The 12,538-nt window shown below is 40.1% G+C and overlaps 1 protein-coding gene and 1 pseudogene across 1 annotated transcript in view; both read left to right on the forward strand.

The window, feature by feature from the left end:
• The window catches only part of WNT2 (Wnt family member 2), a 76,989-nt gene extending 73,000 nt beyond the window's left edge, over window positions 1–3,989 (forward strand). Inside the window, exon 5 of the mRNA XM_016196923.2 lies at window positions 195–3,989. Coding sequence (XP_016052409.2) covers window positions 195–424 — 230 coding nt within the window. The 3' untranslated portion in view covers window positions 425–3,989. The remainder of the gene's footprint in view (window positions 1–194) is intronic.
• LOC148092221 (heterogeneous nuclear ribonucleoprotein A1 pseudogene) lies at window positions 1,110–11,879 on the forward strand (annotated as a pseudogene).
• Window positions 11,880–12,538: the final 659 nt, after the last annotated feature.

Raw genomic sequence — 12,538 nt, forward strand, 5'->3', positions numbered from 1 at the left:
AAGCTGCACTCACATCTGTCCCTCTAGGCAGCACTAATTCCCCTGTGATTTGCCCCCAGAATTGGTGGTACCACCCCAGGCTGTGGTGAGTAGGGGTCAGGGCCCTGTTCTAGAGGATGACTTTGTAACTCTTCTCCTCAAGGCATGTTGCATTCCACCCACACCTTTTCAGTGACACCTCTCTGGTCTTCCAGGCTCCCTAGGTACAGCAGGCCGTGTGTGCAACCTGACCTCCCGAGGCATGGACAGCTGCGAAGTCATGTGCTGTGGAAGAGGCTATGACACCTCCCACGTCACGCGGATGACCAAGTGTGAGTGTAAGTTCCATTGGTGCTGTGCCGTGCGCTGTCAGGACTGCCTGGAGGCCCTGGATGTGCACACATGCAAGGCCCCTAAGAGTGCGGACTGGGTGGCTCCCACATGACCCCAGGGGAGGTCACCACCCACCTTTCCTCTAAGGACTCCATTGAATCTGCAAGGACACTGGGCCTTTGGATTATCTCGGGAGGCATGTGGCCTTTGTCTCAACAGAAGCATCTCCTCCCTCACTGGGGTCCCACCCAGGACTGGGACCACATGCTGCATGTAGAGCATAGGGCACCTCTCTTCCTGGTCATGACAGGGTGTTAGAGGGCAAGGGGTGTGGGCCCAGATCACTGTCTCCACCCACCTAGAAGGTTCCTCTTTCCTGAGCAGTTGGCCCCAGGGAGAAAGAATATCTTAAAGGAGCTTTCTCTGTGTTTTCCATAAATGCTCAAGTTAAATTCCCTACTTCTCTCTGGAGGAAAATGTAAAGAAAGCAGGACCAACTGCCATTGAATTAACTTCAATTTTTAAAAAGACCAAGCAAGGCTTTTGCTTGATCAAATGATTTTCACAGCCTCCAGGGGTAATTGGTAATTACCTGGAGAAGGGTGGCTTTCAATAAACTTTAGGTTTAAAATGCATTTGGTACATTAATAGCAAAAGCCTCAGAAAGTGATTGCTTTGCATTACTGCCCTCTCGATATAAAGAACTTTTAGGGAATGAGACTTTTTTCTCACTTTGGTTCTGAAGAGAGTTAAAAAGAAAATTGACACTGTTAGTGTTCTGTAACTATTGGGTGAAGATGGAGGAAAATAACTTGGTGAACAGAGTATCAGAAAATGTGTTTGTACAGATAAGGAAAAAGGGAGGGGATACAATTCCTATCTGGTATGATGCATGTGATCTATGGAATTTTGTAACCGAAATGGCTTTGAGAATGAAAACTTTTGGGATGATAGGAGCAGGGAACCCAAGTGCTGACAGAGAGGTTTCCAGAGCTAAGTCATGATCAGATGCCTAAAAGAAGTTGCCCACGTGTACAGAGAAGTATCAGCTGGTACCCATCACCCTTCTCATGCATTTTAAAGACCTGCCATATGTAATTGTGTTCATTTGATGCTTACAATATGACAAAATACCATAGCCTAAAGAAAATGACATGTAGCCTTGCTGATAAAGTTGGTAACCCTAGTATTTCATATTGTAAAGAAATCTTAACTTGGAGACTATATTTAAGAGACCCAACTATAATTATGGGAACATCAATATGCAAGTTGTGGTTGGCTTCTGCCATGAGCTAAAAGATGACAGCCAAGGGAAATAGAGGGGCTGCCTGCCCCATTTTGTATATTACATGGAAAAAGGGGAAATATATGAAGGTCTTTCTCATCCCCTCCTACAATTTGGTTCTTGTTCAAAATGTGATCTCTTTACAGAGCTATGTTGAGTAACAGGATGTTTCCTTACATGCATCTGATGTCAAAGTATTAATACTTGCTATTCTTTACTACTCTGCCCTTAGTTTCTCTATCCTTGCTTCACAGCAGGACTTATAGACTGAAGCTTGTGGAAAACAACCTGCTGGAGTACTTTGTCATAATGATATTTGCCCCCTAGCCCTCTTAAAAATGACAGCATTCATCTCTTTTCCCTCACTTCCAAACCCCAAAATTTAGTTGTCTAATTTTTCCAAAGAGACTCTTGCCTCTTTTTATCCTATTGATTCAAAAGGGGGAAGAGTAGAGTGTGATAGTAGCTACTCTGAATTTAGTGGGCTCTGTGGGGAGTGGGAAGGCCAGGCAAGTGGGCTCTGCTATGAAGGCCTTCCTGGGAAGACAAGGAGACTTTCATGGGATCCCAAGGCCATTAGCCTTTCTTCTGGCATGAACTGTGAAATCAAAAATCCAGGGATACATTTAGACATGGAAAAGGTCTTAGAGGACATCTCAGCTGCCCTCAGTTTATATCTAGGGAAACTGAGACCAAGAGAGGTGAAGGGATCTGTGCCAATATCAGCCGTTACTCCAGAGCTTCATCACAAACAGGGGCTCCAAGAATATTCAAGAATATTCAAGAATGTTAAGCACTTTATCTATTGAATGAAACTAGCTTGACTCAGGATCAACTCAGTAGATTCTAAATAATTTTGGCATCCAAAGGCAATGTTAACATCTTATTATAAATTGAAGTTTTTTTAGGCCCAAGATGATATCCATTAATTTTCTGCAATATTTGAAAAAGTTCCACACAATGGGAGAGCCTAATTCAATAAAGAGTTGTTTTCAATAAAGATTAAAATCTGCACATAACTCTGAGACTTAGTAAATGTTTTGTGTTTTTTTCTTTAATAGTTTGCCTCCCTAAATTAGTCTGTGGTGCAGACTAATCTGTATTCTGTGAACACACTTGTCCAGGTACATTCTAGTTACAGTCTCCTGGACAGCCCCTCATGCTCTGAAAGTTTTGATGCCCTGCCTTAAGAGACCAGTTTACCTCCTCAAATGCCTTATGCTCAAGCACAAAAACCCCCAAAGCCATTACCACACTCAGCTCTAGCTCTGTGCACCTTGGGGATGGGAGCCCTGGCATGTTATTGGACCACAAAGGATTCAGGATGGAAGTGGGAGAGGCATAGGGTACCCCAGGACACTGACTGTCTTATACAAGTGTCACCAGATTGAAATGAGCATCCCAGAAGGATCTATCAAATAGCAATGTAGTCTGCATGGAGCCAGATGATGGGAAGGGGAGTGAGAAAGAGCCGGGTAACTATTGGCAAGTAATTGGCCAAGCTTGGTGAAAGCAGAGACTAGCTTTTTCAGTTCTTGTTGGTAACCTCCACCCTTCCTTCTGCTGTTGCTCCCCTGTCCCCTCTTAGCACCTTCTTTGAGGCTCAGGGCCTCACGCCCTTGCCCAGATCCTCCATACCTACTGTGTAGCTCTGCTAGAGCCTGCCAACATTAATTGTAAGAGATATTTCCAATTGTCACAACCATATTCCTTTTTATTGGAATTATAATGTAGCTTGAAATATCAGGTATAATTTCTTTTTCAAAGTAGATAGCTTTAAAGTGAAAAAATCTACCTTCACATTGACATTTCTCAACCTTATTGACTTATTAAGGAATCTTACATGGACTCTAGGAGACCTAAGTATGGACATTCTATTTCAGAAGCAGCCAACATGACCATGCATGCGCTTCAGCTTGATGGCATTTTCAGGCCAGGATTTTGTTATTCTCATTTATTAAAGTTTGGCCTAGGGCTGGTGCTGTCTCGCTCAGCTGCAGAACATTCATCTCCCCTCTTGCCCACTCTCAAAATAAGGCTCAGAGAAGCATCCAATGGACCAGAACCATTCTTTTGTATTTATTTACTGTACTTCAACCTGGTTTTCCTTAAGAGCAAGAGTTGTACTCTTAACAAATAGATCTCACCAGTTCCAAAGCTGGTAAATTGCTTTTGTCAGGTCTGTGCTGACCTTCTGAAAAGCAACGCACTGGTGTAAGCTGACAGCTAAGGCGTGCTTATTCTGACCTCCTTATCTAGGCAGAGAAAATTTTCAGTCATCCATGAGAATGTTCTTTACATTTTTCTGGGGATCAACGAAGTGACAGGTGGTTTGTAAAGCCAAACATGATCATTATTTTCCTAAATCATTGTTGTTCTAGCTCTAGGGCTTTCCTCCCCGCCCTCCCCCCCCCCCCCAATATTCACATGGATTCCTGTTTAATCAAACCTCCCACTCCACAAGCTAATAAAAGTGTCACACAGATTGTTACAAAGAACTATTGTTATTTACAAGTCTACATTTTCTGTGAAATCAAAACATAATAAAGTGAATTTTCACTGTTGACTTTGTTATTTTAAACTTATGATGTCTTGCCAAAGCCTCTGGTGAAAAAAAATCCTTGCAGGTTATAGGGATTATCCCCTTGTCTTTCTCAGGACCACACTTAACACAACTTGATCAAGAGGTGTCTTTCAAGTTTGTAAAGATTTTCAGGGAAGACCATTGACTTATCTTACTGATAACTACTCTAGTGAGCTAATGGGTAAGACTTATATTCTAGACTGAGAAATTATTCTAGGGTCTCCACCCTGTGTTCCCCTGTGGTTATCATGTAAGGGCCTGTGCCCTCTTGATGCCAGCATGCTTTGTCAGTGCTTATAAATTCAGTGTGTCTCCACAGCAGCTAGTTCCACCCCCGGTGAGTTCTCTGAATGGTTGTTTCCCATGTATGTGCTTGCTCTGGGTTTCAGCTTGATTAAAAACGTATAAAATCCCTCTCTCTTTTATTGGGATCTGTGCATCCTGATTGTGTGTGCTGCTTATATACATGCAGCAAAAGCTTAGAACATGGAAATAAACTCTCCCCAGCAAAGGAAATCGATCCCCCTGATGAACTGTTTTGGGGTGACCTAACTAAGCAAGATCTGACTCTGAATTTCAAGCACTCCAAGGTGGCTCCATGGTCAGACTGCTCACTGTCCCTCCAGGATTCCATTGTTCTATCCAGAAACTCCCCTGCTCAGATGATCTGAAGAAGAGGTGGTGTGACATGTGTCTGTGTGTGTTTTGCAAAGGGCATTTCCCCCAACATTTTTGCCTAAACATTGTCAATTAAATTTCCCTGATACCTAGCCCTTTGGGTGAGAGGGCTGTGCTGCACGTTGTAAGACCTGGTCTCTACCCATTAGATGCCAAAAGCAATTTTCCTGCGTTCCAGTTGTGACAACCAAAACTGTCCCCAGTGAGGGGAGGAGGTGGCAAGAGGTGAGAGTGGAACTGTTCCTGGCTGAGAAACACTGATTTAACACTTTGGGTTAAGTTCTCTATGCAAATGCAAGTCAACTATATCTCTGCCATTTTCAGTTAGAAATACCTCACTGGGAATATTAGTTTAACGGAATGAGCTCTCAGTATTAGTGTATCAAACCAGTTGGGAAGGAATCTCTGGAAAGGGTATAGTCGTAGAACCCATCAGCATCACGGGCAGAATGAGGCAGGCTGAGACTTAAAGCTCACTTAGGCAACACTATGTGCTCCCAGATGGCGGGAATCAAAGGAAGGAGGGAAGTTTAGCAAGGGGAAACAATAATGTGGTTTTAGGAGCTGGCAGCAAAATTCTTCTTAGGAACTCCGCAGTTTCACAACACTCAGTGGGAAAAACAAGCCCAAGATACAGCCTGGAAGGTGGAGGAGTGAGAATGCTCTAGCTCTGCCTAAAAAAGTTGAGTAATTTTGAATTTCTCAGGACAGAAAGGAGGGTAATAACAAAGATGGGATACTGCAAAATAGAGAAATTCTGAGTTTCAAGCAAAGAGACAGTGAGAACTTCCAGTTTAAGGTGGGGTGGGGGAATCATCCGGAGGGTTGTTCATCAAAAGAACTCCATCGCCGTCCCCCCCCCCCCCCCACACACATTCTGACAGATGTCCTTATTCCAGGTAACCCTAGCCTTGTATGGGTGATATTTTAGTGGCATGAAGAAATCAGAGTGCTGTCCAACATGTGCCAATGAAGGTGGGAAGGGTAAGCACAGGCTGAATGAAAGATGGTGTAAAGTAGAGAAAGAAAGAAGCCTGAGTGATAGACCAAATAAAGGGTAAACCCACTGGCTGAAGAATTTGGGGTAGATAACTGGCTGAAAGAAGGAAGAAGAAAGCCTCTTCTTTTACTTGACAAATTTTCATGGGCCAAACTGAATTTATATTTTAGGTTGCCCATAGAAGTGAAGAGCAGATGACAATCACTTGGATGAATAAAAACTATCCGTTCCGCGATGCTATTATCTAATTCTAGATAATATAGCATGACTGAAATCCAATAAACATGATCAACTGACCAATTAGACTATTTTTGACTCTTAATTTTGTAATTTCCGAGTAGTGAGTGACCCCGTGAAAGCCCTTGTGCTTGAGTCATAGGCTGTGGGTTTCCCCAGGCCATCTACCCACCCAATCTTATTTTAATAGTATTTCAGTCTTTCCCAAGTTCCACAAATGAGAGTAATCACATTACTGCCCATAAACCCAATTCAAATAATAAATGATGAAGATACATCCAGTATCTGTTCAGCTGGATTGCTCACACTGGTCACTTCAGCAGAGGCTGGGAAGCTTGGCAAACCCAACTGTAGATGTTTAGGGGCTTCCTGTTACAGGTGGAGGTGATACACCAGCCGAGTAGCAGGAAACACAGAAAACAAAATCTGAATTGGAGACTCTCAAAGTCTACTGACTCATATAAACTTTGTTGTCTGCCCCTTGACCATTATTCTCCAGTAGTAATGAAGACTTCATGAAAGACCTTGAGCTCTGAGTCGTCACTGTGGAGTCACACTTAAGACAAACATTCCCAGCCTAGTAATACAAATAAAGGAGAAAGGATTAATTTTCCTATATGTTGCTGTAACTATAAACAATACCTTACCTTCTCAGCAACTCTCATGAAATAATAAGCACTAATATTTTTTAAAGTATTTCCACCAGCCCTTGGAGATTTTATTAGAATCATGATTCACAGATGAGAAAGTTCCCTCTTCTACAGGATTTAGTAACTGGAGTAAGAATTTCTCAGTAGACTGTCTATACAGACAAATGCATTTGCCAATTTCTGCCTATTAACCATTCATTCACTGAACCATTCAATTGGTGATTTTTTTTTTTTCTGAACTGACTGAATAATTGGGTCAAGATGATCCCTCTGGTTTGCATTTATAGACATATTATTAAACAGTTTCTGAAAGTTATGTTGTTCTCTCATATGGATATGGGACTTCAACAGAGGAGTGAGGTTCCGAGACACCTCCAGGATACTAAGAGTGAGGATTCATGGAATCAGAATGTCAAATTTGGAAGGAACAATGCTCATTAAATTATTCCAAACTCCTCACATTTGATTCATGGGAAAACAAGAGAAATTTCATGGTTTGGACTCTGCTGTAAGCAAGGCACTGAATCATCTTCAGGGAGGAACAGTCATTCTTCACTCAATCAGTCTGTATTGGACATCTCCTGTGAGTCAACTGTGTGCTATATACTGGAAATGTAATAGTGACTAAGACCGAAGTGCCCTTGCTCAGAGCCTTCTGGGAGGGCTAGCATGGAACATCCACACTTCTTACAAGTACTTCCACATGCATGATGGGATTTAGTCCTTAGAACCACCCTTAGATATAAATATAATTACTCTCTTTTTTGAAATGAGGTAAGTTTCAGAAAGACTTAGTAATTTGCCCAAGGTCATAAAAAGGCTCATAAGTAGCAGAGCCTGTACTCAAATATTTGTCTTCTCTCATTCCAGTGTCCTTCCCAGTATATCAGAGCTCCCTCTGATTAAAACTCAAGTGAGAAGTATTCTTCCTAATGGGCTGTTGAAAATTACTTGGTTGATTTCATGACCATATTCTCCAAATGTAAATGAGGATGGGTAGACTGCAAGGGGATTTCTGATTTCATTTATGTGCAATCCAGGCAGCAAATTATATGTAAGTACACACTTAATAAAATTGTACTAGAAAGCAAGAGACTTTCAGTTATACATTTAACAATGTATTTTATTTAAAATAAATTAGTTTTGAGATTATCCTACAAAATCTGACATACCTCGTCATAAGAAATCTACTTCATCATGTGTAGATTCAATACACAATTGAAGATGGTTCAAAAGTATTATCTACTCAAACATGGTATGAATCATGATTTCTTTATTATGAGTTTTCCCCAAACTCTTACCTAATGTTTGATTACCCGGATTGAATTAACATGCCAATAATTTTAAAAAATATTTTTCATACATCTTGCTCTCTCACCCATGTGAACCATTAGGGGGAAAAAAAGACACCTGCTAAGAAGGGTTCCTGGTGTCAAACTGGGCTCAAATTTAAAAATCAGAGCCTAGCAGTCATTTCTGCATAGGGATCTCTTCTGACAACTGCACTTCTTGGAGAGGCCTCTACCCTAAACTGCCAGCCTCAGTACTAAACTGCCTGCCTGCACTGTGTTTCTGCCATCTGAGTCAGCCCTTATAAAAGTTTCCTGGAATCTTATTTCAACCAATAAAATTGTGACTTTCCCCATCCAATCAGAGCTGCACAGCTCTGGCCAATCAAGCATCTTTATTCTGACCAATCAGGACAGTGCCTTTTGGATCAATCAAACTGTGTGGATTCAGAGCCCTCATTTGCATGAGAATGGACCAATCAGGGACCAGGGGTAGGGTCTCCTGTCCACATAAACCTCTGGATAGGGAACCGTGCTTTCCCTTATCTCCAAAAAGGACTCTGTCTCCCTGGCTGAGCTAAAACACCGAAGAAGTCGAACCAGTGCAAAGAGGAGCAGACCAGCACAGAGCTGCTTAGCTGGAGAGGGGCTGGGCACACATGCACAAGAGCTGTCTACCTGGAGAAGTGTCTGGATGCCTCCTGGCCAGGCTGCATGCAGTTGAGCTACTCTCCACAGCAATGTTCTCATAGCCATGTTGTATCACTGTTTAGCTGTCTGCACTGAATAATTTCCGTCTTCACTGCACCCCAGATTGGGGATTCCTGTTGGCATTGAATTGGCACCAATGACCACTGGTTAACACCAGGAAGAAAAGAGAGAGTAAAAATTTTCTTAGCAGTGATGCCAAAGAATTATTTTTTTCAGAATTGTATTCAAATGTAATAGTGTATTTAAAAATATTATTGAAGGTACAAAATATATATAAATATGATATGAGCATCCATTAACAATAACATTTTCACCTTGATTAACATGAAGCATGGGTGGCCTTTCTCTCAGTAAAGCAAACTGGGAAGATTTGTATAATCCTAGATCATTAGATAATATTTTTAGGAGTGACAGGTGATCTCTTCTCTACTTTCTGACCTAGAAACAGTCCAGCAGGACTGGAGCAACACATATTGCTGACACTAACCTTCAGTTAATCTCTAATTGACTGCTCACTTAGTCTGGCCTTGTGATTTTGATTTTTTTCTGATGGTGGCCAAATCAACGAAAGAAATGTCTCTTCAGAACGAACAGGAACCAAAGACAAGTCTTTACATGAATATCTGATCCATGTAAGAAAGTGAGAGAGAAACTGTCCAAATGGAATCTTAAGCCATGGGTCAGGAGAGAGGGTGGAGAATTTTTATTACAATTACTCTAGAAGTATATGGAATAGATTTACACTCATGTTTATTCATGATGAAAAAAACAACTGTCCCCAGATACATATTTTAATTTGCGAGAAAGCTGATAGGAAACGTAAAATCATGGACAAGGTGGTCCTTAAAATAAATAAATATAATCTAGGGGGAATGTAGTCCTGCTTAGAATGTAATTCATTCTTTTGGAGCAATAAATAGAGTGAGATTATGTCCAAAAGCAATTTTTTTATTTCTTGGACATGTAAGCATTTTTCCTTATAACTATAGCAAAATCAGATCCCTAGATAGATTATATTGACAACTATGGTGGGGGAGGGGGAACAACTCACCCACAAATGTCATTTTCTTTTTATGGTCCTTAAATGGAGTCTAAAATTCTTACTCTTACCAATGCTACCTGGAGATAAAGAACCTATTTTAGGAACTTTTCTTTTAAAATGAATGAATGTTATTCAGTTTTATTCCTTAATTCAACAATTACTTATTCAACAAATATCTGGCACAATTTTTCATCTACCACATATTTTCCACTGTTTGGGGGAAATAGCATTGAATAAGATAAATGAAACAAATGAGACTATTTCTGGTAATATGACAGACTAAATAGCCAAAAAAGAAGCCTCCTGCTGCAAAAGCCTTAGAAGTTTGACATCAGGTAAAATGTGTATTCTTTGATATGTTTAATAAACTCTCTCTACCCCTACCCTTAAATACAGAAAATCCTCAAAGGCCAAAAATGAAGAGGAAGCTGAAAACGTAAACTTTGGTACCACAGTGGAGGTTTACTAATCTCTCTCCCTACATGGTTGGGTTCTAAAGGCCCTGGCGGTGCAGAAAACAGCCTTGGGCTTTCTTAAAATGAAGAATTGGAATTAGGATACAACATTCCATCCCTTCCCACATGAAGTCAGAACCTACATTTAATAAAGAAAAAAATCTGACCACCAGTACATGGAATAACCTAAGAACTAGTTTGTTATGAAATGGGATTAGGGTAGGGAAAAATTAACTAATTAAAATAAATTTACAACTCTGACCATTTACAGCTACCAGCTTCTCTTCACCATAGTTTGATGTTAGAATTGCATAATTTGTATGCTCCAGAAATTGCATACTCAGGAAAATAACCTTAAAAACAAAACATAACAGTTCTAGATTGAGATGCTAGGCACATGCAAGAACAAAACCACTTTGAGGGTCACAGTTTTAACCAGACTTCAGAGGATTTTCACAGTTAAATCTTCACCAAACTGAAGTTCATAATCTAAAATTAGAAAACACACCAAAAAGTAAGCCATCAAGATTGAGCATTACAGAAAAAATAAACCATAGACTTAGATTCCCAAGAATATCAGATAGTAGAGTTATTATACATAGATAATAAATCTGTCTAGGAATGACAAAATTAAAAATGAATAATAAACATGAATAAGGTTTTTAATACTTAAAGGGGAAAATTAAGCTAAAAAATATTTGAAAAATAAAAAGAACTTCCATAAATTAAAAATATAACCACTGTTATTAAAAACTTAGTGAGTTTCTGCCTGTGACCACAGCAAAGGAAACACTGTTAAAGTTTTTTCTGCTGCTGCCATTGTGTGTAATTCAGAGTCACCCAAAGAGCTACAGAAACTCTTCATTAAAGGTTTGAACTTTAAAATAACCAATAAGAGACTGGGGAGACTTTTTGAGCCAGGGGAACACTCACAGACTATGTGGAAATGAAAGATCCAAACACAAGCACTCTAGGAGTTTTGGGTCAGTCCCATATGCCACTGTGGTGCAAGCAAACATAGTCATGAATGCAAGGCCACACAAGGTAAATGGCAGAGTTGTGGAACCAAAGACAGAACTCTCAAGAGAAGGTTTCAAAGACCGGTTGCCCAGTTACCTATAAAATAGTGGCATTAAAGAAGACACTGAAGAACATCATATAAGAGATTATTTTGAGCAGTATAAAAAGAACTGAGGTGATTGAAATTATTAATGACTAGGGCAATGAATAGAAGAGAGGCTTTGCTTTTGTAACTTTTGGTAACCATAACTCCATGGTAAGATTGTCATTCAGAAATGCCATACCGTGAATAGCCATAACTGTGAAGTAAGGAGAGCGCTGGATAAGCAAGAGATGGCTAGACCCTCATCCAAAAGTGGTTCTGAAAACTGGCAGAGGTTGTGGACGCTGTTTTAGACGTAATGACAACTTCGGTCATGAATGAAACTTCAGTAGTTGTGATGGCTTTGGTGGCAGCCATGGTATTGATGGATATAATGGTAACAGTGAATTGGGTAGTGATGGAATCAGTTTTGTATGTAGAGGAAGCTACAACAACTTTGGCAATTACAATAATAAATCTTCCAATTCGGGACCCATGAAGGGAGAAAAATTTGGAAGCAGAATTGTGCTATAGGCCACTACTTTGCCAAACCACAAAACCAAGGGTTATGGGTGTTCCAACAACACTTACGGCAGTGGCAGATTTTAGTTAGTTCCAAGAGGAAAAAAGCTTAACAGAAGAGGAGAGATAGAGAAGTGACAGAAAAACTACAAGTTACAATAGGTTTCCAAACTCAGCCACTATAGTGGCAGGACCTAACTGCTACTGAAAAACATGTTTTAGAAAATACTCCTATGGCCCCCACAAAAATAAGGATGATATTTATGACTAACTATAAAACAGGTATTTTAGTTTCTGTTGTGTGGAAAACATTCCAACAAAAATTTTTAATGTAGGGGTTTTTTTTGGTTCACTTATTGATTGCTAAATGTAATAATTTGATCAGGAAGCTGATTAAATGTGTTTAAAAAAACACCTCAGTGGTGATCAGAAAAGTAGATACAGCTAAAGAAGAAGTTAGTGAAATGAAAGATAGATCTAAAAATATTACTCTGGTTATTGCCCGGGATATAAGGATGTAAGGAAATGGAAAATATGAAAGGAAGTAAAAGAGATGGAAGGTAGAATGAATAAATTCAACATATGTCTTATAATAGGAATTCCAGAAAGAAAAAAAGAGAGAAAATGAGAAAGATGAACAATTCCCAGAATGGATGAAAAATAGAAACCTT

This window comes from Miniopterus natalensis, chromosome 10 (assembly GCF_054644295.1).
Source record: "Miniopterus natalensis isolate mMinNat1 chromosome 10, mMinNat1.hap1, whole genome shotgun sequence".
NCBI lineage: Eukaryota > Metazoa > Chordata > Mammalia > Chiroptera > Miniopteridae > Miniopterus > Miniopterus natalensis.